This window comes from Oryzias latipes, chromosome 16 (assembly GCF_053564925.1).
Source record: "Oryzias latipes strain Hd-rR chromosome 16, Olatipes_Hd-rR_3.1".
Lineage (NCBI taxonomy): Eukaryota > Metazoa > Chordata > Actinopteri > Beloniformes > Adrianichthyidae > Oryzias > Oryzias latipes.
In genome coordinates, this window is record NC_136252.1 from 25,499,998 (window position 1) to 25,525,729 (window position 25,732).

Here is a 25,732-nt window from a genome sequence, read left to right on the forward strand (position 1 = left end):
CAAAAAAGTCACAGTTTTGAACTTTTTAGTAAAAACAATATTTACATGTTTGACAAGTGCAGAGGATTGTATCTTTTAAGCAATAAATATTTGTGGTGAATGTTCACACGGCGTAATTGAAATTATAGCACACCAAGAAATCTAAACTATTCAGTATTTTGTATCAACCAACAAGGCCAGGATCTTCCTCAGAGGATGGAGAAACAGTTTAGTTTGCATTGACATATGACTGGTAGAGAGACATGAGCTGGGCTTGGAGGTCCTGTGCATACGGGTCCAGCTTTTCCCTGAGGTCTTCAGCATAGGGGGCCACCATCTGCTTTACCAGATTTGCTCGCTGACTCAGCTCCAGCTGAACCTTCTCGGTCATGGGGGCCACGCTTTTTTGGAATTTCTGCAGGTGCTGGTCCACCTTCTGCTTTAGGTCATCGGTGTACGGTCCCAGCTGGGCCTGCAGATCCTTCACACTCTGCTCCAGGTTGGTCTTCAGCTCCTCGCTCTTCTGCAGCAAAGTGGCTCTCAGGGCCTCGGAATCGGCATAAGGGGACAGGTCCTGTTTGAGTTTCTCCACTCTCTGCTGGATCTGGGCCCTCATGTTGTCAGTGTAGGGCTCCAGCTTTCCTCTGACAGAGCTGAGCTCCTGGGTCAGCACATTCTTCAGCACGTCCGCCTCCTTGGTAATCCTGTTCATCATGTCTTGGGCTGCGGGGGACAACTGCTCTTGCAGGGCGACGGCGTACCTACTGGCTACATCAGCGCTTTCTGTCAGACGGGCACTAAAGGACAAAGGAGAACATCAGATCGCTGTAACACCCTATCACACTTCAGACATGTGACCCGATTACTAAAACATACTTGATTTCCTGTCCAATTGGGGATGTCTTGATCATATCGAGGGTGTCATCAGCTGTCTGTGTGGCCTTGGCAATGTAGTCCCAGAAAGCATCAGTAAGCACCTCAAGCTGAGGTTTGGGTGCATCAGCATAGAAAAGGTTGGCATGGCATCCTGTTGGATTGAGGAATATTTCTTTACACTCGTTGTCCTCATCTTCATTTTAAGATTTAAAAGTCACAACTTACCAGAAAGCACTGCAACAGCTAGCACCACAAACACCTTCATGACTGCAATCTGCTGAAAAACACCCATGGTTAAGAACTTCTGCTCATATGAAGAAAACAAAAACATCAACAATTTTCCTGTTTCGTCAGATTTACTTTTCTCACCGCTCGTAAGCTTGTGTATCCCTCTGCAGTGTTAGTCTTTCAGTGAGTGCATCACACTACTGCTTCCGTGTATATATAGTGAAGTCAGATGACACTTGTAAGCTAGAGGACAAAGTCCAGAGTCCCTGCCATGCTGTCAAAAAAATTATTTTCCCATTTCTGCTATGGGATACAACGAGGAAATTAAATTCCTATCAAAATCGGACTACTTTGTAATGAATGTGGCCTCACTTCTCCTTTGACCCACTTTTAAAAAGCTTTAGTCGATTACAGTAATTATTGGTCCACGTAGTCTAGCACCACCAGTCACTAGATAATTGCAGATAACTGTGCTGCACTAATGGACTATATCTCAAGGTCAGCAAGGTAGGATTAAACTAGGCACACTTTAATACTTAATTATATTTAAATTTACTAATTGTGGAAATATGTGGTCATGGATATGATTCTTCTGTAATCGTTTTTAAAAGCAAAATGTCTTTAAATCAGTTGCAAGCTTTAAAATAAAAGTATAAACTATAGTAAAAATGCATTATCTGCATCTTAATCAATCTTTTCATATTGAGTATAAAAGATTTACTTTTTCTGCCGATGTTATTTTTGATGATTTTATGGCGAAGTAATTTTTTGATGATTTTATGCAAACCACTGTAATATTATAATATGAAGTACCTTTTAAATGCTGTGACACAGCAGACAGTGTTATAATAAACTAAATAACACCAGAAATTAACAATAAAAGAAGAAAATGCACTTACACACACGGTCACATTTATTACTGCTTTACAAACAAGAAGCCAGGACATTTGAAATAAAAATCCATACTTAAATAAAAGCAACATAAAAACTTGGATAGCAGTCTTGTGTTTTGATTTGTGTTCAAGTATAGCACTTTTTGAATATTGTGAAACAGCGTTCTTGTTTCAGACAATGTGATAATACACTCAACCGTCACTTCATTAGTTCTACATTGCTAGTGCCAGGTTGGACCCCCTTTTGCCCTCGGAACTGCCTTAATCCTTTGTGGCATAGATTCAATAAGGTACTGGAAACATTCTTTATAGAGTTTGATCCACATTGACACGACAGCATCACACAGTTATGCAGTTGCATCCATGATGCCAATCTCCCATTCCAACACATCCCAAAGATGCTCAGAGCTGCTGGGTTGAGATCTGGTGACTTTGGAGGCCATTTGAGACCAGTGAACTAATTGTGATGTTCAAGAAACCAGTCTGAGATGATTCCAGCTTTATGACATGGTGCCTTATGCTGCTGGAAGTAGCAATCAGAAGATGGGTACACTGTGGTCATAAAGGCATAGACATGGTCAGCAACTATACTCAGGTGGGCTCTGGTGTTGTAACCGTGCTCAGATGGTACTAAGCGGCCCAAATTGTGCCAAGAAAATATCCCCCAGACCATTACACCACCACCACCAGCCTGAACAGTTGACACAAGGTGGGATGGGTCAATACTCTCATGACACCAAATTCTGACCCGACCATCCAAATGTCGCAGCAGAAATTGAGACTCATCGGACCAGGCAATTTTTTTCCAATCCTCAGTTATCCGGTTTTAGTGAGCCTTTGTGAATTGTGGCATCAGTTTCCTGTTCTTACTAGACAGGAGTGGTCACTTACATCAATGTTTTTCCCCATTCTGATGCTCCGTTTGAACAGCAGCAGATCGTTTTGACCATGTCGACATGCCTAAATGCATTGCGTTGCAGCCATGTGATTGGTTGTTTAGATATTTAACAAGCAGTTGGACAGGTGTGCTCAAAAAAGCAGACATTGAGCATAAATTAAATAATGCAATATATCAACAATAAAATAAAAATATTCACTTCCATGGGCAAAGAACTACACTTATTTTTGCTTTGCAAACAAGACGCCAAAATAGTTTTACCTAAAAATGTTATGTAAATAGGAGGTGTGCACTTTACTAGGCTTAAAATTACCGTTGTAAGTCAGTGATTTAAAACCAGTGATTTACTGATTATCCACAGTTCATGAACTGCAGGAAAGGAATCCAACAACAAATATAAATATTATAAAACACTTAAACAAATATGCAAATACTTCAGAAACAAAATAGTATCTGGAAAAAAAACATACATCTGTATAGCTCTTGAACAGAATGTCATTGTTCACAGCTTAAACGACAGAAATCCACTTTGAATTACCCATGAAACAGTTGTGTTCCATTAACTAAACAGTTTTTTTTCTTGTGTGAAAGAGGAGCTACTTTGTCCCTGAGAGGCTGACAGCGCATTAAGCTACTAACCTTTGGTCGGACAGACACATAGACTAGCTGAAAACTGGCACGTCACAGAAACTATTAATTACTGTGACGCAAGTTAAGAGTTGATAAAATTACAGGTTTGAAGTTGAACCATAAAAATGTTTATTTACTCATGTTATAGTTTTTTAGAATGAAGTGAAAAGACAGGCTGATATTTTTAAGCAGCTCCAGCGAGGAATGTGTATCCATGTGTAACACTGCATCAAAAACCACAACCATGCCTAAAATGTTCCAATCTGGACTCTACGGATGTGAAGGTGTTGGATCCGAGACACAAAGTCAGATAACATATTTATGTAACAGAAGGGGCTTGTGAGTGTGAGGGTGTGTGTGGGTGTGTGTGTGTGTGTGTGTGTGTGTGTGTGTGGTTCTCAGGTACAGTTTTTCTGTGGAGATACAAGAGGGTGAGGCAAGGTGACAACAAGACACAACCTTTTGGACTTTGTGACCATTGCAGTTTGCTGCCTATATAAACTGCAGAGTCTCATCAGTTGAGCACAAACACAACCAAGTGGATTTACAGACACACTTGTAAAACCAAGGTAAGAAGAAGAAATTGGCAAAACTGTCATCTTATCGGCTGTTTGGGGAAAACCTTCTAAAAGGATTCCTTCAATTCTTTGTTACCAGGGTGTAGGAGTCATGAAGGTCCTCGCTGTGCTTGTCCTTGCCGTTTTTACTGGTGAGTATGTCTGACAGAGATGGCAATTTCTTCCAAATGTATATTGATGAGTGAATATGTGGCGTTTCAAATTAGAGTGTAAATTAGAAAATGGTCATGGATTTGTAAAGTTTCCCATCAAGGCCAATATTTTCTCCATTTTTACAGGCTGCAATGCCAACCTCTTCTATGCTGATGCCCCAAGGCCTCAGCTGGAAGTGGTAGCTGATGCTTTCTGGGACTATGTAAGCAAAGCCACCCAGACTGCTGATGAAACACTGGATATGATCAAGAAGACCCAGTTTGGACAGGACGTCAGGTAGTTCATAAGCAACACAATCTTAACCATAATAACAACACTCCTGTAAACTAACTGGAATCATGATTTTCCTCCAGTGCCCGATTGACAGAAAGTGCGACCCTGGCAAACGAATATGCAACCTCCCTGCATGAGCAGCTTCCCCCTGAAGCCCAGCAGCTGATCACTAAAGTCACCACTGAGGCCGAGGTGTTGAGAGAGCGCGTGAACCAGGAGCTGAACACAGCCAAGGAGAAGCTGGAGCCCTACGCCGAGACCTTGAAATCTCACATCCAGGAGAGAGTGGAGCAGCTTAAACAGGAGCTGGCACCATATGCTGATTCCCTGGACTCCGAGACCCTGAGAGCCACCCTGGTGCAGAAGAGCGAGGAGCTGAAGGCTAACCTGGAGCAGAGTGTGAAGGACCTGCAGACCCAGCTGGGACCTTACACCGATGACCTGAAGCAGAAGGTGGACCAGCACCTGCAGGATTTTAAGGAGAGAGTTGCACCAATTAGTGTGAGAGTCCAGAGTGAGATCGGTCAGAGAGCCCAGCAGGTGAAGGAAATGGCAAGTCCCTATGTTGATAGGCTGAGGGAAAGGTTGGACCCCTACGCCCAGGACCTCCAGGCTCGTCTCACCAGCCTCTATGACTCCTTCGTCAAGTCCAGCTAAACCCACCTCTGGCTCTAAATAAAAAGAAACTGCACCTGCCATCACACAGATCTCTGACATTATCAGACATATGTAATAAATAACAAATATGTTTTAGTCTGTGACCTCACTCTGTTCTGTCTAAAATATGAAAATAAAGTAAAAGCAAAAACCAGCAGTCTATTGTTTTTGTATTAAGTCTTATTTTCTGTGAATGTCTTTAAAAAAAAAAAAATCTTTTTAGGCAAATTTGTGGAAAAAATGTGCAACATTGCTGCATGTAACACTTGGTTTACATTTTGGCCTGATATTGTAAACAGAAAACATTAAATTATTAGAAGAATTAGACAAAATTGGAGAAAAATAAATCAAAATAAGTAACTTAGGAATTGGAGAGACATTTAATTTATTTGAATTTTGTGCAAATTGTTTTTTTTTCTTTTTTTAAAAAGAGGAAAACATTTAGCACCCAGCTCATCACTTTTAACCCACAATCTTTTTCTGTACCCTAACTCATGGAATCACATCACATGACATTCAGGAAATGATATCATTTTAACAAAAACAAATGCAGCCCTGTGGTTACTTTGGTTTAATCCAACAAAATCTGCATTTTGACTCACCCCTTACATCAGACATGCTTTCTCCAAAAGAGAAAGCATACAGTTTGTTTTATTGTGTCAGATGCTTCACCTCAGTTTGTCTTCTTTTCTTTTCTGTCACTGATGTGAGTCTAATAAAGAAAGGGGCAGAGTTGGTGAAAAATGAAAAAGAAGGAAAGGCATAACCTTATCTGATCTGACTTGTGACGCTTGCTTGTGCAAAATGAACTAAATCTTATTCTTTCTATAGGACATATACTTGTAGAAAGTTTACAGCCAAACAGTGTTAAACTTTCTACAGACAGTTTTGTAAGTTCAGTTTAGTACCCCCAGCTATGGCACCATCCTGAAAGAAATGTTTATTCAGGACAGGTTTAGGTTTGTCTCTGCACGCCTGACTGTTCCCTAATCCTGTCCTGCCCCCTCTTTCTTTTTGATTTGTTTTCCATTTTGTGCTTCCAGCCCTGCTGGCAGGTCACTCCTACGCTCCCTCACCAAGTAGCAAACAACATTCTTATGACCTGCTCCCAGCGGTTTCTGCACACGCACACTGCGCTCCAGCTTCTCGTCAGACCTAATTATGCTTTTTAAGATAGATACTGTATGTAGACACATGAAAAGCAGGAACTCACTCCTCCACTCGTAAGCCCCCTCCCCCCAAAAAGGTCAACATGTTCACTAAACCCAAATTATAAAGTACCTCAATGGATAAACAAAATATGATCCAAAGAAAAAGGCATTGTGCATCTTTTCTGCTTCTGTAGGGGTTATAGGCAGAAGAGCACCAAGACGCACAAGGCCTTTTTATTAAAACAAGAGTTTACTGTTGATCTGAAGCTGGGTAAACCCTGGTGGGCCTCACCACAGTAAGAATGCAGACGGACCATCCAGTGCACCACAGAGAAAATAAGGAAAAAGAATCAGAACTCAGTGAAGGCCATTTATTTTGATTTGAAAATGAAGTCCAAAGGGAAAAGTGGGACTTGAGAACAAGTTCGTTGACATTTTGAAGGCAAATAAAGTAGTGCTTTTTTGAAAAATTCACTTGACAATTATAGTTTTTGCTTTTCCCTGGTCAGTGTGCTGTGGTTTTATTTTCGCTCAAACCGACTGATGAATCACCTGAATAATGGTGAAAGGTTTGAACTGAGAAGATTTGAAGTTCAAATGCCATGACTCAACTTGAAGACCCACGAAATTAACTTTGTACGTCTGGTCATTCGAAAATTCTTTTGCAAATCCTAATGTCGACATTATCCGATTTATTTAGAAGACCACACCTATAGAATATAGTGAATTCCAATGTTCTTCGAGTCTGTATTAATTGGATGTGGTGCCTATGGTGATTGCACAAGCTTTGCTAAACGTGAAAACACTAATGATTTCAGAAAAAGAAACAGCAATTAGGTGACTTAAATATTCTGTGTTTGAATGTACATGTGCCCAAATAAGACCAACAAAATATGTTGAACAAGAGCGGATAATGGGAGGAAATGTTGATATGATATGTTATTATATTATTGTATTATTATAATATTGATTGATAGGATCTCATTTTTTTCTGGATAAGAAAAAAGGGGATTTGGAGCGTCACATTTACATGGTTGCTTGAAAAATCTGATAACTAAAGAAATTGGAAAATGATCTGTTATTAGGTGAGCATGTGAAAAGGTTCACTGCAGGGCAGATTGATAAACCCTCAGGAATGCACTTTAAAAAGCAATCTCAGATGTTTATATTTTTGAAATTCCCTGCTCAGCCAAACTGTCTTGGTCTTGATGAGCCTCTAAACACTGAATCATCACATAGGAAGTCTGCATTTTAATTGTAGACAGACACCCATATTTGCAAACAGCAATAATTTAAAAAAAAATCAATTGTTTGTTCAAATGTAACATAGTGTAAGCCTTTCTTGTTAAAGTTCTTAATTTTTTTGATAAAAGGTGTCATAATATTTTTACAAGTTTAAACACTATTAAACACTTCAAATAAGTTAAATCATCACAAATACTAAAGTTCACAAAAATGTGTTTACTTTTGTTTTTTTAGTAAAAGATTAAAACTGTAATAATGAGAAAATATGCTGAAGACAAATTGTTTTTTTTGCAAAATCTACCTAAAGAAAATCCTCCTTTAACACTTTAGATCCAAAGATAGTTTTCAAGGTAGAACCCTGGCTTTCTGCACTGACCTGTTACAGTAACAAACTGTACAGGCCTCCCAAATGTTTTATTGTTCTGCACACATCAGCTGACAACATCCTGACTCAGAAACAAGAATTAATTTTCTAAGAATTGAATTATTTTGTCTCTCAGTTTAGAAAAAAAACTTGGGGAAACAACATGACTGGCTGACAGAATTATGCTGTGTTAGGATGTTCTGAAAGCTTGAAACCATGAAAGTTCAAGTTTGGAAAAGTTCTGACAGTTTCAACCTTTCACTTTAATCTGACTCATATGATAACATGCTGTTCCAGAAGTTAAATCATCAAACCAAAAATAACTTTCCGGGGGTAACTTTAGGTCATAGCATCTACATCTGACTTTTCACACATTCTCCTGCCTTTTTTGTTTTTACTGTGTTACTTCTTTTTCAACTGTTTTAACCTTTTAGCTGTTGCTTTTATTGTTTTGAACATTTAATGTACTGCACCTTTTTTGACTGGGGTCCTTTTAAGGCACCACATAAATTAATAAAATGTAAACTTTTTTTCTTTTGTTGTTTTATTTCACTTCTTTTGCTGTGCTTTGTCTCCTTGTCCTTCTAAAGAAACATCTTCAAGGCACTATTAACACTACTACTACTACTACCACTACTTTCTGCAGTGTCAAAATGTTTAGTTTTTATTTTTGCATCAAAATATTTGAAAAAACATGACAAAAACAGATTCCTAAAGTTGGAAAGCTATAAATGTTTATTGAACTACCGAACTTAAAAAACTATACCAAGATGCATGTTTAATGATCTTTGAACTTAAAGATTGCACAGTTTGTGCTCTATGTGACACTAAAACAGGCTGCTGTGATTCTCAAATGATGTTTTTTGGGTAGAAAGCTGTTTCTTAAAGACACCATAGAAACAGTTTAGTCAGCACATGCTCTGTTTAGGACAGAAGACATTTGTCCAAAAACAAAAGACCAAGTCAGGTCAGTCTTCTAATCACTAAACAGACACTTTACCTGTCTGGGTTATCGCAGCATAATGTTATCATGTTCTCAGTCAAATTACCTCCACAGGCCTGGGACCTTTGTCCCCGAGTAAGTTTCGTCTTTACAGTACAACAAGGCCAAGTCCTAAAGGGCAAAGTTATTTACACATAGTTACTGATGGAATCAAACTCTGATCTGATGACACTACCAATAAAAAAAGATGTCATCTGACTGTATCATTGAACAAAAGTCTTCTTTTTAAGAGTTTTTTTTTCCTGAAAAGGGTCCATCAAAAGCAGAAAACATTACGTCTTTAACCCTTGTGCTATCTTAGATGACCCCACCCTTACATTGACGTGTTCTCCCTACCATGACAAAGGTGGATAAAGGTGGAAAGATTTCATGTAATCCATGAAAACCAGTGAGGTTTTACAAATCATTGAAGAAAAAGTGTCTAGTAGGTCTAGATGACCCAACTCCCAATGTTAAAGTGCCTGGAACACAAGGGTTAAACACAATCCTTGCCTTTGCATTTTTATTCCATTGTGAAGAGAACTTAGTAAAATAAATTAGATTAGATTTCAGCTCTTTCTTTGTGACTCTTGTATAATTTACATCTTTTTTTCACATCCTTCTTTCTAAATCAGTCTTTATAATGCTTCTTTTGAGAAGTGGGTTTGTATGGTGTCTGCATGCCAAAACATGAAAACACAAATGCACAGAGGAGCTTAACTATCTGCTAATCACATTCACGGCCTGCATGCACAGACAGACTGAGAGCATCAGCGAGGTGTGAATGCTTTTAGAGACATTTAAATGAAAAAGTCCACTTAAAAAGTTGTTGTCATTCTTTGGTGAATGTTTGAAAAGATTTGGTAACCAAGACAAGCAGCTATGTTATTGAAGCACAATTAGTTTTTTAAGAAGGGAGATCAAATTGCAAAAAAATAAAGCCAAATACAAAGTTTACCATAAAAAAATAAAATTAAAAAAAAACTTTATACATGTATATAAATTCAAGAACACTATGAAGATGTTTGTCATATCTTGATAAAGGTTTTGCTTTTAATTTATGCTGTTTTTTGATAATGCCTGATTTTTCCTATAAACCTTTTGTCCTAGAAGATGCTTGCAAACGTTTTCAGAAACATGTGACAGCAAGACTTGTTTTTCTGTCAGTTTGTTAAAAAAAAAGTGAGAAACTGGAGATTAGCGCTCCCACTTGTTGATGTTGTGTTCAGTCATGCGCTCTAACGGGGCAGCCAGGTGAGAGCGCGCGGCTCGTTGCGTGCAGACAAACGGGACTGTCCGGACATTCATCACCACGTGAACGCGCGCGCGCGCGCGGTCACCGCCCACCACCGCAACCCGCACGGCGGCAGCAGCAGCAGCCTCCAGGTTATAAAAGCCGTCAGCCACCGATCCGTGAGCACGGCTGAAGCTCGACCTCCCAGGTGTGTGACAGAGCTGAAGCAGCACCTCTGACTGCTTGGCTTACATGCTTTGTATTCGAGTATTACAGTAGATCAAACGATGGAGAAACCATCGTTTTTAATAATTGTTCTGTTTTTCACAGGTATCTCTCTGCTTAGCAACCATGAAGGCTGTAGCTCTGATCCTTGCCCTGGCAGTCATCACTGGTGAGTGTTCTCTCTCATTTGCAGCAAACAGGTTAAAAGTTGAACATGGAGTTTGCTCATCAATGTTCTCATGTTTCCATGACAGGCTGCAATGCCCGTGCTGTGCGCCAGGCCGAAACCTCCATGACCCGCGTGGAGGACAGCGTGGATCGCTTTTGGCAGTACATCCAAGGGCTGAGCAAGGATGCTCGTACAATTGTGGACACCCTAACTACCGGAGACATGAGACGAGAGTTGGAGTAAGTAAACATGATGCCATTTTCTCCTGCTTTTGCATAGTTTGTGTCACTGTTTACTGAACTTATGGTTTTCTTTTCTTCTAGGACCCTGATCACCGAAACCATGACTGAGGTGACAGAGTACAAAGAGAGTGTCCTGAGCAAGCTGGGACCCATCACCACAAGCACCAGTGGCCAGATGAATGAAGACCTTAAGCTTCTGATCAATAAGCTGCAGAAGGACATGACTGATGCTAAGGAGCGCAGTGCTGAATACCTAGGAGAACTCAACACCATGGTGACCATGAATACAGATGATGTTCGCAACCGCATCACTGCCTACACCAACAAGCTGAAGAAGCGTCTGACCAAAGACACAGAGGAGATCCGCGAGTAAGTCATACCCCCCCCCCCCAAAAAAAATCTGTCCCGTTTCTCATCAAAGTGAAACTTGAAATGGCTGTTCTTCTTTTAAGGGCCGTGGCCACCTACATGGGAGAGGTCCATTCCAGAGCTTCCCAGAACGCAGACTCCGTCAGGGTGCAAGTTGAGCCCTACATCACAGGAGCTGGTGACGCCGCCAGCAAGAAGCTGACCGACCTCGCTTCAGTCCTTGATGCCCAGGGTGACACCATCAGGACCCAGCTGGAGAGCAGCATGAGGGAGCTGCGCACCTCCATGGACACCAGGCTGGATGAGCTGACCGAGCTGATTGTGCCCTATGCCACCAAGATCCGCGAGCAGTTTGAGGAGGTCATGAGCAAGGTCAAGGATACCAACATTCAATAAAGACACTTGGGGTTTCTGAGGGTTAGAGAAAGAAACATGTTCACCACTGATTTCTATATACCTTGATGAAAGATGGGGTTCAAGTTACTGACCGTACATTGTTATGGATGAAGAGAGGGGATTGTGTACTTTCACCACTGCAAACCACTATTTTTTTACTCAAGATGAAATTGTTTGCTTTGCTTTTCTACTTAAATCACTGTAGCAACACCTGTTTTTTTTTTTACATTTTGCTGCTTGAACCACAGACTGGGATTCCAGTCCATTCCAACACTTTCATTTCAATCAATGCACTGACCACTGATGGCGCTGAACTGCCTTTCCTTCCGTTTCTTTAGAGTTTAGGAAAGGCCGACTTCCTGGGCTTTAATGCGCAGCGTTCTGTAAATGCACAACCTGTGACTGTTATGCATCAGACTGCTGAGTGAATAAAAACCTAAAAAAACAAACAAAAAAAAAACGTCTTCCGCTGTTTTCTTCTCTCCTGAAACCTAAAACACAAAAGATATTTATTATTTAGGACACGGCCCAGTTACGGTGTACACAACGCCCTGTGCACTCTTCTTAGCAGCACAGAAAAGAAAACCCCTGAAAAAATGGTTTTAGAACTTACACATGAGGTAAGTTCACTAAATTACCCCCCCCCCCCCCCCCCCCCAAAAGCCTCTACAGTGATACATTAGAATGATTCAATTAGGGCAAACAATCGTATTGATTATCACAGTAACTGCTGGAGCTGGGCCTTAAAGCATGAAGGTTCCACATGTCCATTTGCTCTCTGAAGCCATTATCGTGTGACGTAATATTTGCCCATTTCTCACTTATCCCAGGTAAAAATGGCCTGATGAAATTACCAGTCGGGTGATGCTGAACTACCAATCAGCACGAATGTTTGTCCCACGTTCATGAGTGGTCCCCCTCCTAATCCTGCACCCCACCTCCTTTACTTCAGTGCAGTGGAATGAGTGGGCCTGCTGGAGGTTTAGTCCCACCTTCTCCCTGTTTTCCACCCCTGCCCTCCTTGTTTTTTACTCTCCACCCCCTCAGCCTGCTTTTTCTCCAGTTGGGGCTTGTCAGGATCTGTGCTCAGATAACTTTTTCCTTGATCCCAGCAGCCTTCTGGGAACACTTTGTCCCACAGATTCAGTTATCCTCGGTGACAGTGTAACAGTTGAATCTTAATTTTCCATAACATTTCCATGCATGTCAGGACAAATATAGTCCTAAAGGTTTTGCCAAATGTTTCACCCAATTCTCTGGGTTTTTTTTAACTTAATACTGAATAAAGCATTTCACTGAAAGGTTGCGTCTCAATTTCTATTTGTTTGTAAAGTATTTAAGCTACAGATGTTGAATGCAAAGATGCACTTTTGTTGTTTTTGCTGTCAAACACAGCTGGATTCAGAGTCCAGCAGATGACACAATTTGCCCCCTGTTCGTCTCACCCCCCTTTTCGACCCCAGGTTGTGCAAAAGCTGCAGCTGTGCTTTCTTTAGTGCAAGTTTAAGTAAACTATACTGTATGTTCCCCAGAAAAGAAGATGTCCAAGGTTTCAGGAAAATAGTAATGTATCTGTGAAAAAAAGAAAATGAAGCTCTCTGTCAGGATGTCATTTTAAATTCAAACTCGTCTTGGATCAAATGAAAGTTATCGTGAAAGGACTGCAGATGAATCCAAAAGTCTTTTACAACATTTTCAGCCAAAACAAATTGTTGTTAATTTCGTAATAGAGCTTTTTTTCTGTGAAAATCCTACAGATTCTCAAAACATGTTTACCCTTAAATCTGTGTGAAGGGGTTCTGCTTGTGAGTTGAAGGAGTGACTATGACCTGATGTTTACCTCCTATAAAATTGCTCCATCGAGGATTTTTTTGTTCTGAACAGCCAAGTGAAACTCCTTACAGCCAGTTGTGTAAGAATTACTCATCATGGATGCGAGAAAACAGGAAGCATCCTGCTAGTTCAGCCCTTCTGCTCTGTCTGTTTCTATAGGCTGTTTGCACTTTGAATTCCCCTTTAATGCAACACTACCCCCCTCCTTTCTGAAAGATTTAGCAGATGCTAGATGGCCCACGACTGCAAGTAACCTCTGTACAGATGCCCCTGCTGGGATTTTACCCCTTCTCCCCTCTTTCCACCATTCCATTTTCTTCAGATCTGGCACACAGCATAGGTCACCACGGGGGCCTTGGCCAAACACACAAAAAACAGCTTTTATGTTAAGCTTGTTATTGAAAATTGGGAGCACACCAGACACACACTTTCCCACTCCATGCCTCCTGCAATTATTCAAGGGGAGCTTGCATGCATGCATGCAAGTGAAAGCCCGTGCATACACCCACGGTGCACTTATTACAAAAGAAACTGAGATTGAGCTTTTCAATAATAATATGTGAATGCTGAGGCATGCGAAGGCTCGTTTACCTCAATTGTAGGTTGTTCCCAACTGCGTTAGCACCTTTTAGGGCCAAGTCATCAGTAACAAATGGGCTTTTACCTATCTGAAAGTTGATATGTTGCATAATAAAGATCCGTCTGATGCAGATTTTGCGATTGAGCTCATTCTTTCATTCACTGAAGGGTTACTGCTGTGCTTTAAACTTTACTTTTTGTCTGCTGCAGGGTAAATGACAATTTGCTGTTTTGTCTGAGTTACTTCCCCTCTAAGAAAGGGAAGGCCTGGAAAACGCAGACATGTCGAAATAAATGTGGAAATAGAGCACTAAATTTAAAATGTAAAAAATCGGTTGCAGTTCACAAACTGTCAGTGCCTTCTGTCCCCAAAACAGAGCACACAAGGCAATGTGGAGAAATCAGGACAAATGTTTACTTGCAAACTATTTATTAACTTTAATCATGTGTTTGAACATTTGAAACAGTTTAAGGACAGAAATCCTGTTAAAATAAATAATAATTTATTTATTGTGTTAGCCCAAAATGTAATACTGTTTTGATTAGAATCAAATACTTTGAAAACCCAATGTAGCTTTTTTTAACCTTGTTAAAAAAATTTAGCGAAGTAAATGATGAAATATACATTTATTTCATATGTATACATATAAAAATGTTCTAAATAAACATCAGTTTTTATTTATATTTTGGTGAAATCTTTTAGTCCTATGGGCCAGTACTCATAGCTGATTTTGCTCTGTAGTTGTGGCTTCTGTACACTAAACCCTGTGCAAACATTTATTATAAAATGTTTGCTTATTTGACAAACTGTCAATTCTTGGCCAACATGGAGGTCCAAAGTAGCATCCAAACTGTGCTGTCTGTCATTCTATCAGGAGTGAACTCTGTTCTTCCATGTGACAACTCAGCTTATCTGTTTTGGATTTTTTTTATTTAAATAAAATAATTTTCACCTGTTGAGTGGTTGATAAATTGTAACTTGTGAGGGTATTTAAAATATTCTTTTCATCTTTCTTTGCGTCTGATTTTAATGCAACTAAATAGACGACTCTCATCAGCTCTGATCAATATTAAGGGGGGGAGGGGCACCTCAAGGCCAGCGCGTGTCTGGCTGATCCAAAAGTCCGCTTTGCGTCACCCTGTGAGGACAGGCAGGCTTATAAAGCGCAGCAACGCTCCACAACCGCACAACACTTCATTTTTTCCTTTTTCTTTTGTCGAGATCAACAGGTATGTTTCAACTTCTTTCTCTGTAAAAATGTAAATTTCTCTTTTTTAAATGAGTCACAGCTCAACTCTTGTGGATTAAAGCATGGTTATTTTGGTGCTTTGAAACATGACATTATGATTTGTAATGTTTTTATTTAGTATCTGAAGGGGGAAAAAACGTCTAAATATTGGTGCTGGTTTGACTGGATGGGGTCAGGAGCTGTCCAGTCATGGGTGGTGCTGACTCACCAGGGCGCGAGATCTGAAGCAAACATCAACTTTTTTCTTTTGTTTTCCAGTAAACCGACGTCAAAATGAGACTGTACCTCGCAGTTGCCGTACTGATGCTGGCCTTTGTGGCTTACACAGGTAAATGTTGTTTTTGCCTTTAAAATCGCTGCTTTACTCTTTCCATCTTGATTTCTGATTTTATTTTCTTTGTCTGCTGCTGTGATCTGCAGAGGCTCAGGATGGAGATCAGACCTACACTCAGCTAAAAGACCAGATCACAGAGTTTGGCAAGACTTTTGCTGAGAAGGCCAAAAACACATTTGAGACCATTCATAATAGTGAATTTGCAGAGACCACCAGGTAAGAGGAACCATGGAGACTTTTCCCCACACCCTGTCTTATAAACTTTACTTGACATTTTTATATATCTTTTTTTAACAGGAACTGGTTCACTTCAGCATTTGATAAGTTAAAGACCAAGTTTGAAGAGATAAACCAAAACAAGTAGATGTGGTTCCTTTGTCCATGCTGCTATCTGTTCTGCTCCACCAACCCTGCCAACCCTCCGCCCACCAGCTTTAGATACTGAAATGTTTCATGACATTGCACTGCACCTTGACGAGACGGCTAGCATGCCTGTCTGTGAACAATTATTGTTACTGTAATTTTCTGCAGGAGAAAAGAGGAATTCAAATAATTCTGGTAAAAAAAAATTCTGGCAACAAAATTGTTTGTCAGCAAACAAAATAAAATTCTTTATAAACCAGAAAATTGTTTGTAAGTTGATTTATTTTTGGTGTGTTGGGTGTTTCTGAAGACATGATTGAGCAAAGTTGACCTGAAGACTCATAATTTTAATAGAATATTGAGTGTTGGTTATAATATCACATATTTGCACACACATTTCAAATTTCTACTACACACTGAGAGCAAATACCACGGAGAAATGCAGATTAAAAGTCAAAATGAAAAAGAAAAGGTTGAGTAATGACCATCAGTTATGCGCAAAAATATCTAAAACAATATGACTGAAAGATGTAAGAAAAGATAAAGGCATCAAAAGCATAAAACATTTATAACGTATTGATTTTGGGGCTTGAACTAACAACAAAATATCTGTTGGTTCTCCTCAGATCTCATACTAGGGACACTTTAGAGTCAAAATGAATACACTTTAGTTTTTCTTTCACATTCATGATTCAGCTGTTTTCTGGAATGAATTGCTGCATTCACTGAAAATGCATAAATATGTACAAAAACATTTCCTTTATACAAAATGTAGTTACGAAAAAGTCTATAAGGGGAATAAAAAAACCTGCATATCAATAATCTTTATTTGTTTTAATGTGTAAATAAAATAGAAATATTCTATCAATACTACGGGATCCTACTAATTTTAATGATATGAAAGCAAATTTCTCATACATTTATGAAAGGTTTTGATTATTTATTTTTTTAATTTCGTGAAATCACTGATATCACTTTTTATGCAACTGGTCCTTTTTTTTACCTGTTTAATTGTTTACTTTTTATGTTGAGAAGTTTATTTCATATTCAAAAAACTTAAAGACAGAACCATCTGTATATTTAGAAATAATAGAAATAATGTAAATAAATCCAACATTTACTGTAACCATAGGTTTTTCTTTAATAAGAAAAAATAATGATTTAAGTAAATTCAATGCTGCAAAGTTTTTTTCCTTTTTTAATGTGAAAATAAAGTGAATCTAAATGCGACTGGTGGGACAAAAAGGTTGTTAAAAATCCTAATTCACCAATCCATCTTCTTAACCTGCTGTATCCCTGTCGGGGGCACAGGGTTGCTGGCGCACTTAACCCTTGTGCTATCATAGGCACTTTAACATTGTGAGTTGGGTCATTTAGACCCACTAGACAGTGCGATGAACCTTTTTTCTTCAATGATTTGTGATCTTCACTGGTGTCCATGGATTACATGAAATCTTTCCACCTTTATCCACCTTTGTCATGGTAGGGAGAACACGTCAATGCAAGGGTGGGGTCATCTAAGATAGCACAAGGGTTATAGACTTTTAGAGTCACCAGCTAACCTATGAAGGTGTTTTTGGATTGTGGTAGGAAGCCGGAATGCCTGGAGAAAACCCACACATGCACTGGGAGAATAATGACACTCCATACAGAAAGGCTCCAAGTCGGGATTTGAACCAGGGCCTTCTTGATGTTAGGTGAGACTACACCACCCCATAGCACTAAAACAAAGTCCTATTTATAAGAAGATAATTCTGTTTTCAAAGGTTTTGTGTCTGTTTAAAATGCTTTTTTTTAAAAGAAACATCTTACAGCAGCGTTTTATAACATTTGATTTATCAGCCATGATAAGTGCACATTTTTTATATACAAAGTAATTTATATCAAAACTAAACACAGTTAATGACATTTTCAAACTTGTCCCCCTTTTTTTCCCCCAAAGACTGTTAAGTGACATGTAAAGTAATGGATTTTATTTGTATTAATGGCAGATGTCAAAGGTCAGTTGCCAGCATGGCCTAAGATAAAGTCTCTGTTTATGATAAGTTAATGATCCACAGCTGTTCTGGTTCAACGGAACCAAAGTCAGTGAAGAGAACAGGGCAACAGAGGTCAGCAGCTCAGGCACAAAGGCCATGAATGAAACCCTTCAGGAGTACTTTCACTCTAAGGAAAAGTTGTACGTAAAAGCCACATTTATCTTTAGAGATTCTGATCATTCAATTAATGTATGCATTTGAAAATCTGACAATGTTTCCTTTTTTATTAAATGCTAGAACAACATAACCTTTTAGAAAACATATTCGGAAGGGAATAGTGATTACAAGAGGCTGTATAAAAATGTCAGACTGAGATTTTATTCCGAATTTTTTTTTTTTTGAAGATCCAAGTTAAAATATCATGGACTCTAATCTCAGCAGTTGTGTAAACTGGTTTCATGCGGAACAAGTAGTGTGAAAAAAGAACTACCGACAAAATTAAATCAGTTGTGGTGGACTCTGCCCGTGGAATCATTCTGTTTGACTGAAAACATTTATCTGCTTGAACTCAGGCTCTACCAAATAACATGTCTCTGCTCTGAGACTTTGACTGGTCTGTACACATTTCAGTTGGCTGCTGTTAGGTCTGTAAACCAAAGGGCACATGGACATTCACTGACCTCATTCAGTGTCCTAGAAATGATGTGACACCTTTCCAGATATAAAAATCACAAACTACAAGTGTGTGAATCTCACAGTTTCATGTCTTCTAAAGTTCATAGACTCATAGACTCATAGACATGCTTGGACATTTCCTGTCAAATGTTGTTGTTTTTCATGACCAAAATAAGAGACTTTTGCTTGAGGAGGGACGGATAAATGGGACCCTTCTACCTGGAAAGAAGCAGGGCCTGTTTTGCAGTTTTTATCTGTGTTTTGGCACTAAAACAACCTGACTAATGACCAACGTTCACTCGGCAAATACAAATAAAGTGGTCTGATAATACTTGACTTATTTAGTTTCTGTTGACCAGAGCCAGATGCAATGGTAAAATGCTTCTGTCTCCGTTTGCTTTTTTTTAATATACATATATCACATGAAATCAGTAGTTATTGTATTTCTCTACAAATTTTAAGAGCGACATTAAAAAAAAACATATAAAATGCTCAGCTATTGCGCTGAAAAAGTTGTTATTGCACTTTAGATTTAGAGAAATGCTGTGATAACTCAGAAAATATCGAATTTTCATGCTGCCTCTCTTTTGGACAGATGGACTTTAAGGTGTTGGCACTTGTTATAATCCTAATGCAAGGTTTGCTTTGGCATCATTCTTCTCTGCATCCTTAATATCACGTTTTCTAAACTGAAGATCTTGCTTTAATGAACTGAAACTTGTTTTGGTCCACAGCATGCATGCCAGCTTTGGCCCAGACTCCAACAGAACAACCTGACTCTCCAGGAATACTAAGGAGGCTGGCAGAAAGAGCCAGGTATTCCAAAGCATGGCGTTCCTCTTTTGTGCTAACTTTTCAGTGATTTCTGTCTTTTTGTAACACATATATATTTATATCATTTTTTTTGTCTTTTTTCATTTTCTTAGGCAAGCCAAGGCTAAATTTCAGGGTCTTGGGGAGACGGCACTTGGCTTCGCTGGTGCTTATTATGAAGATCACATCCAGCCAGTGACTGACAGTTATGTGGAGTGGGCCTCTAATGTCAGAAGTTCCCTGCAGGAGAGAATTCAGACAGCTGTGGAAAATTACATGCCATTTAGAAATTGATCAACCCATCTGACCCAAAAACAATGTAAAAGTAAACATTGAAATGAAAGGCTGCTGCTTCTTGTGTCTTGATGTTTATTTTAAATGTGTAATTTTGTAAAATAAAGAAGAATCTGATTAAAATGTAAGGAACATATTTTGCCTCTTCATTGAATCCTATGGTGAACCATTTAGAGAATTAAATGAGATGTTAACTGATCCATCTGTTTCTTAAAACCTTTTTTCATTTGAAGATTGAACATGGCCAGGAAGAAAGAACAATATTTAGGTGAGAAAACTAGAAAATGGGTAAAAAAGTTTAAAAAAATAGTTCATTGTGCGCTGTGCAGCCTCTCTCAAGATAAGAGGATGAAAGGTGAAGAGTCAGAGTTCAAAAAACTCTGTCCAGACAGGTCCTGTGAGATCAGACTCCAATCTCTGAACAGACAGCGTTTTGTTCGCCGTTAAAGACAAGAATGCTGATTGGAACGGGTTGGTCTAATCAACCTTATCTCCTGCTATGACTGACACAAGACCAGCGTTACAACCTCTTTAAAGTGTCACTATTGCGACAGATGTGCACCGGGGCGCTTTGTGAACACATATTTTATGCATTATCAGGGGGTTTCGAGTGCATCTCGCCATATGAAGTAAGATAAAAGTACATTTCAGGAGAATTGCACAACAACTAATTCCTACATCCACATGTGCGCTGTATGTTCATCCACGCTGAACTTTGTTTAGGTGCAGGCGTGTGTGTGCGTGCATGCAAGTATGTGCATGGAAGTGCGTGTATGGTCACCAGATGACGTTTGTTTGCAGTCCCCTGCTATATCACCCTGTCCAGATGTGAGCTGTGGGTTACAGACAACTCACTGCCAGAGAAGACTGTCACTTCTTGGGTCTGGTCATCCAGCACATCAGGTAATCATCAATGCAGCAGCTCTTACTGCAAATTAGTTTAAAATAGATTACTTCAAATTATATGTTTTTTGTTTTTTTTTTCAAATTTGATGATCTGATGTTTCTTTCTTTCAGTCATGAACGCAAAATACATCCTGGCCCTCGTCTTGGCTCTGCAGGGTAAGGAAACTGATCACTGCCATTTTTACAAAAAAAGATTTGACTTGTAAGCACTTAAAAACCTGAGATTGAAAACCTGCTGTTGGGAAGAATACGCACAATTATTGGTATAAAAGTTGCCAAAATATCAGGTTTTGAAGCTGATGACTTTTTTTCAGCAATGAAGAATTTATTGCAGCAACAAACTGGTCTATGCTGAGATGCAAATAGTGTTTTGACAAAAAAATCTTCTTTATCTCATGAACATTTTTGAAAAACTCCTATTTGCATCATTCCAGTCTCCATGAGCCTGTGTGAGATTCCTGCACCATCTCCGGAGCTCCAGAGCAAATATGACTCAATGAAATCCACATTCATCAAAAGACTGGAGAACGCTTACAAAAAACTTCAGGATGCCGTCAGTACAAGCGAGCAGGGACAGGTCACCAAGGAGCTGGTTGACAGCGTGCACAACCGGCCTGAGTTTCAAGCCGTCGTCAAGGTCGCCTCGTAAGTGTTGAAGTGTTGAAATTTATCACCGCTAAAGAAGAAAAAAGCAAGCAGATTTGAATGATTCATATAAAATGCAGCAAAACATTAGAAAGGAACGCAATCGCATATAAGAATGCTCCTTTAAAAGATGTTTTCCTGTTAAGATGGGCAGGAGTTTTACTGTAAGAGCCCAACTGCTTCTGATTTTTTTGAAAAATACTTGTCCTCTCTGTCGCACAGTGGACTGGGCTCAGAAGCAGCTCCCATAGTGGACCGGGCCCGTTCATCTCTGTTGGGTTTGTACGAACAGTACCTGCGCCCCCACGTTGGTGAGTCCTTGAGCTCCGGCATCGACCACATCAAGATCTACCTGGATCAGGTCATGCCCGCCGAGTGAAGAAGATCACCTGGACAAGAAAAGAAGCCCTTTGTTAAATGATAGTTCATAGAATTTAGACCACTTTAGACAAAGAAGAGCGAAGCACGATGCAAACAAGATTTCTGTCCACTTTATTTTTAAATCAAGATCCTCACCAAGTCATGCTGAGTCATGCTGAGCATGGCATGTCAACACCAGTTCTGCACGTGCAGTGTTTTGTTGGATACACTAACCCAAAGACCATGTGTCTGTGTATGTATGTACCTTTATGTGTTCAATAAAAGAAATTGACATTCACTTGGAAATCTGCTTTCTCATCAAGACACACACACACCACAATACAGTTAGGATCCAAACGTATCTTTAAGTCGCCAAAGTGCTTTGGATGTAAAGAGATTTTATGAGTTTAAAAATTCCGTCCTTTTTAATGAAACTAGACATGTACATTTCAACAGATGCATTATCTTGAAACCTTAACTGAAATATTTTGTTCATTTGGTTTAGTAATAAAGTAAAATATCAATCCTTTTAATAAGAAGGAAATAAAATAAATAGAGAAAAACAACATTATAGTGAAAGCCTAGGAATCTACTTGATAATTAGGCTGCCAGCTGATGCTTGCAACACCATCTGCAGGTTTGGGGACTTTTCGCTCCCATTTCATGCAAACGTTTTTTCCGATGACTGTTCTTTTCTCTCTGCAGAGCAAACAAATATTTTTGCAAAAGCAAGACAACACAAACATTACACTCATGAGTGCTCTGTAATCTTTTTGGATTATTGGGAGTTGTGTGGCGCTTCAGGTCTTCAGGTTCACTGATAACTAAACAATGGCTGCGATTGAATCCCAAATCCTCTGACTGTTTCGACTCTGCTGCAGGCCGCAGCTGTGCCCCGTCTGACCCCAGAGCTAAGGTCACAGGCGACCTGACACGTGAAGCTGGACCACATGATCAGCTGGGCTTTCAGAATTGGACAGAAAAGTCTCAGCTTTTACACGTGTCATTAAAAGTGCACCACGTTTCTTCAAAAATCTGCATAATATATTCAAAATAAATGAATGGATTGATTAACTGGTTTCATGCTATGAAATGTAGCTTTATAAATATTTTCAGTTGATCATACATCCACAGTTATTTAACTAACTGCTCTATTTGTGTGTTTCTGCTCTTTTTGCTGTAAAAAACACATTAAAATTTGACATTAAGGAAGTACTTCTCTCTACACCGCTGAATGGTTTAAGGTCATTTTATTGCAGCAGTGACAGAAAATGAAAAACATCTTTCTGAACAATAATCGAACAAAAGGCTGTTCAAAGAATAAAATATCCTGGAAAAACTGCTAGTCAAAACTACCTTTTTTCTTGTGGTGTACTCTAGCTCAAGTGTGGCACCAAAAAAATGTGGTAAATAAAAAGGTCACAGGTCAACAAATGAGATGCAGAACACAGAGTTGTACAGAGTCAGGATCAATTTAGAATTACGGCTCCTCCAAACAACTATAATTGCGGGCTTGGGGGGTGAGAGCCCCTCATTAGCCCCTGCAGGGATGTGTCCACAGACAAAAGACAGAAGACTCTAGATGGGATACAACCCACTGACCTTGTTGTTCAGTGGCAAACGTTCTCTGTTGCTCATTAACCAGGTCCAAAATATTTACTGTTAGTTTCTGACCACACTGTCAGGTCCCTAAAAGCAAAACAATAAAACAAAATAACTTATTTTAACCATTTTTACGATGTAATACTATAGTCTTTTGGAATCATTGTATTACGGAAAAAAACAACTTTTCTACAGAAAGCTGGAATATGTTTAAAAGACACAAATTTGTCGAACAAACCAAAGTGTTTTGCAACCGGAATAAGGACTGATGACGTGTTCGCTGCACTCCTGACTTGTGATCTTTAGGGACTTAGACCCGTTATGGTGTGGCCTGAACACATCAGACCCATTGTGCAATCAACAAATTCCTTCTTACAGAGGTGTGGGCTGCCATAGGAAATACTCCTGAACTAATCAATGAGAAAGAAGTCACTGCAGTCCTAAAAAAATGCGGTAGATTTCGGGTTAGCGTGTTAGGAAGACACTCATATCTGGTGCCCATCTTCAGCTTATGTGCTTTTCCAAACTACACAGCACCTGCCTACAGCAGATTCATTTTATGGAGACACAGTGACACACTTCTCCTGCAATCATACATCACAGGTTTATCTCCCCCAGAGTGCACTTTGGCTCTGAGAGCTACAAGTCAACACATTTACACTCCTATATAAGCAGGTCGGGCCAGCTCTGCCTTCAACTCTGTTCTCCTTTCACTGACATTTCTATAACAGGAACTGTAAGTATCCAGAGCTTTTTTTGTTCATTTATTGAATGAATTAGATTGCAGCTAAGAAACAGTATCATGGATGATCTCAATGTTGTTGTTTTTTAAGGATGAGATAGAATGTACTACAACTATAATTTTAGATTTACAATTGCAGAAATACAAAATGATTACATTTGAAAATGTTGGGAATAACATGATGATAAAACATGATGTTATATGAGTTGAGTAGCACATGACAATGTCTCACCCTAGTGGATAGAAAGAGGTAACGTTTGTGTTTCTCTTTATTCACAGATAAGAAACAGCATGAATAAGCTGCTGGTCCTTTCTGTGCTTGTTGCACTTCTGGCTCTTAGTAAGTTAATTTACTGATTTAATTTCTATTGATGTTAATTGTATTACAATAAAAACACTACAGTCCAGAGCTGGGAATTCCTAACTTTTTTTTGTTTATTTGGGGATTTTGTTAGTTGTTGGGCCCCTTCACTCTTCCTGCAAACGATTCATTGACCTGTTTTTGTGTGTGTGAAATCTTTGGAACTTTGCATTGTTGTTTAACCTCCCCTGCTAAATAATAATAATAATAATAATAAATAATTATAATAATAACAATAATAACAATAATAATAATAATAATAATAATAATAATAATAATAATAATAATAATAATAATAAGTAAAAACTTAAAGTATCCCCTTTTGACCTCATTTTTTGTGCAGGTGCTGAAAGCTTCCGACTCCCCAGAGAGACTGAGGAGGAACAGGGCTCTCTGACTAAAATCACAGACACCATCAAGTCCTACTACAGCAATGCTGTCGACACAGTCTCTGGATATGTGGACAGCATCAAAGGCCTGAAGCTGGAGGAGAAAGCAAAGTAGGAGCAGAGGAATGAACACAGCATGAAGAAAAGTTTCTGTTGAGAGCTGATGTCATGTCTGTGTCTGCAGGAATCTTTACTCGGACACAACCAACATTGTGAGCACGTACGCCGGCATCGTGCAAGACCAACTCTACCACTTTTTCCACCACTAGGTACACAACAAAACAACAAACGCGCAACTTCAGTTGACCTTTTTGACAAGAAGCAGATGAGAGGCTGACATAGCATTTGAAATGATGAACTTCTTTAGCTCTATAGACAAAAAAGGTTTGAGTTTCCTCATCTGAAAGCCTCAAAATTTGTCAAGAACAGGATGGAACTGATGGTGCAAACAATCCCATTGTCCAGCAGAGAAATGCCTTTTGGGGTTGGGAGAAGGAAAAGATCGGAATAGAGAAAAATATTGCAAATAACTTTATTCTCCATCACCACCTGGGACTATTCCCGCTTCCCAAAAGTTGACTTAAGTAACCATTCTCCCACTGAATGAGTATTAATATTTGTGTCATATCTTTAAATAAAATATTTATACAAAAATCGCGTCTCTGGTTAATTTTTTTTTCATAGCTTGCTGAAGTGTCCGATATCTTTTCAATTAATGTACAGAACGTGTTAATTTGAATCAACAGTAGGATTTTCATCTGCTGAAGCAGAGGACCAGGCGCCTCGGTTGTACTTAATAATGGATGAATATGTAACAAACAATAAGCAGGAGCAGAACTTTGGACGCTGATGAAGCAACAGCAGCTCCACATTTGTTTTTTTTACTACTCCAATGAAAACTGATGCAAGTAGATGATTGTATTGTTTCTAGATGTTGAAGTAAAACAAAAAAATGTATTTGCCTTCATATTTTTTGTTCATTGTGTCAAAAAAAAATTATGTCAGGGGAATTGTATGAATAATCTTCATGTTTCGTCCTTGAACTGCTACAGATTAACTTATGTT

General features: G+C 39.1%; 6 protein-coding genes and 1 long non-coding RNA gene across 12 annotated transcripts in view; 6 read left to right on the plus strand and 1 right to left on the minus strand.

Moving 5' to 3' along the window:
• Positions 1-25,321, plus strand: part of LOC101163604 (apolipoprotein C-II) — a 302,043-nt gene extending 276,722 nt beyond the window's left edge. Inside the window, exons 1-4 of one of the 3 annotated variants that reach the window (XM_078933606.1) lie at positions 23,628-23,911; positions 24,197-24,257; positions 24,622-24,778; positions 24,852-25,321. In XM_078933606.1, coding sequence (XP_078789732.1) covers positions 24,209-24,257; positions 24,622-24,778; positions 24,852-24,936 — 291 coding nt within the window. In that variant the 5' untranslated portion in view covers positions 23,628-23,911; positions 24,197-24,208 and the 3' untranslated portion in view covers positions 24,937-25,321. Of the gene's footprint in view, positions 1-23,627; positions 23,912-24,196; positions 24,258-24,621; positions 24,779-24,851 lie in introns of those variants that run through there. The other 2 variants (XM_078933607.1, XM_078933605.1) reach the window with 2 other exon arrangements.
• On the minus strand, positions 9-1,365 carry LOC101161189 (apolipoprotein E). 4 transcript variants are annotated; one of them, XM_011485600.4, is made up of 4 exons: positions 1,225-1,365; positions 1,081-1,129; positions 856-1,006; positions 9-776 (listed from the first exon to the last, which is right to left on the minus strand). In XM_011485600.4, the coding sequence occupies exons 2-4, from the start codon at positions 1,118-1,120 to the stop codon at positions 209-211; spliced, it is 759 nt and encodes a 252-aa protein (XP_011483902.1). In that variant the 5' UTR covers positions 1,121-1,129; positions 1,225-1,365; the 3' UTR covers positions 9-208. The 4 variants fall into 4 exon arrangements, with proteins under 4 accessions (XP_011483902.1, XP_011483904.1, XP_011483903.1 ...); XM_011485602.4 differs by having other exon boundaries at positions 1,081-1,132; positions 1,225-1,312; XM_011485601.4 differs by having other exon boundaries at positions 1,216-1,291.
• On the plus strand, positions 3,939-5,319 carry LOC101161439 (uncharacterized). Its single transcript, XM_004078251.5, has 4 exons — positions 3,939-4,073; positions 4,162-4,213; positions 4,361-4,511; positions 4,589-5,319. Exons 2-4 carry the CDS (start codon positions 4,174-4,176, stop codon positions 5,163-5,165), a joined length of 768 nt encoding a protein of 255 aa, XP_004078299.1. The 5' UTR covers positions 3,939-4,073; positions 4,162-4,173; the 3' UTR covers positions 5,166-5,319.
• apoeb (apolipoprotein Eb) lies at positions 10,114-12,002 on the plus strand. Its single transcript, XM_004078252.5, has 5 exons — positions 10,114-10,349; positions 10,472-10,535; positions 10,621-10,774; positions 10,859-11,146; positions 11,230-12,002. The coding sequence occupies exons 2-5, from the start codon at positions 10,493-10,495 to the stop codon at positions 11,540-11,542; spliced, it is 798 nt and encodes a 265-aa protein (XP_004078300.1). The 5' UTR covers positions 10,114-10,349; positions 10,472-10,492; the 3' UTR covers positions 11,543-12,002.
• On the plus strand, positions 15,044-16,165 carry apoc1 (apolipoprotein C-I). The gene is made up of 4 exons (XM_020710293.3): positions 15,044-15,184; positions 15,463-15,532; positions 15,625-15,754; positions 15,836-16,165. Exons 2-4 carry the CDS (start codon positions 15,478-15,480, stop codon positions 15,900-15,902), a joined length of 252 nt encoding a protein of 83 aa, XP_020565952.1. The 5' UTR covers positions 15,044-15,184; positions 15,463-15,477; the 3' UTR covers positions 15,903-16,165.
• LOC144984609 (uncharacterized) lies at positions 17,269-17,632 on the plus strand. The gene is made up of 2 exons (XR_013648401.1): positions 17,269-17,383; positions 17,492-17,632. It is a non-coding gene; the product is annotated as an uncharacterized LOC144984609 (long non-coding RNA).
• On the plus strand, positions 20,103-21,871 carry apoa2 (apolipoprotein A-II). Its single transcript, XM_020710290.1, has 5 exons — positions 20,103-20,133; positions 20,464-20,565; positions 20,680-20,724; positions 21,003-21,213; positions 21,436-21,871. Exons 1-5 carry the CDS (start codon positions 20,118-20,120, stop codon positions 21,590-21,592), a joined length of 531 nt encoding a protein of 176 aa, XP_020565949.1. The 5' UTR covers positions 20,103-20,117; the 3' UTR covers positions 21,593-21,871.
• Positions 25,322-25,732: the final 411 nt, after the last annotated feature.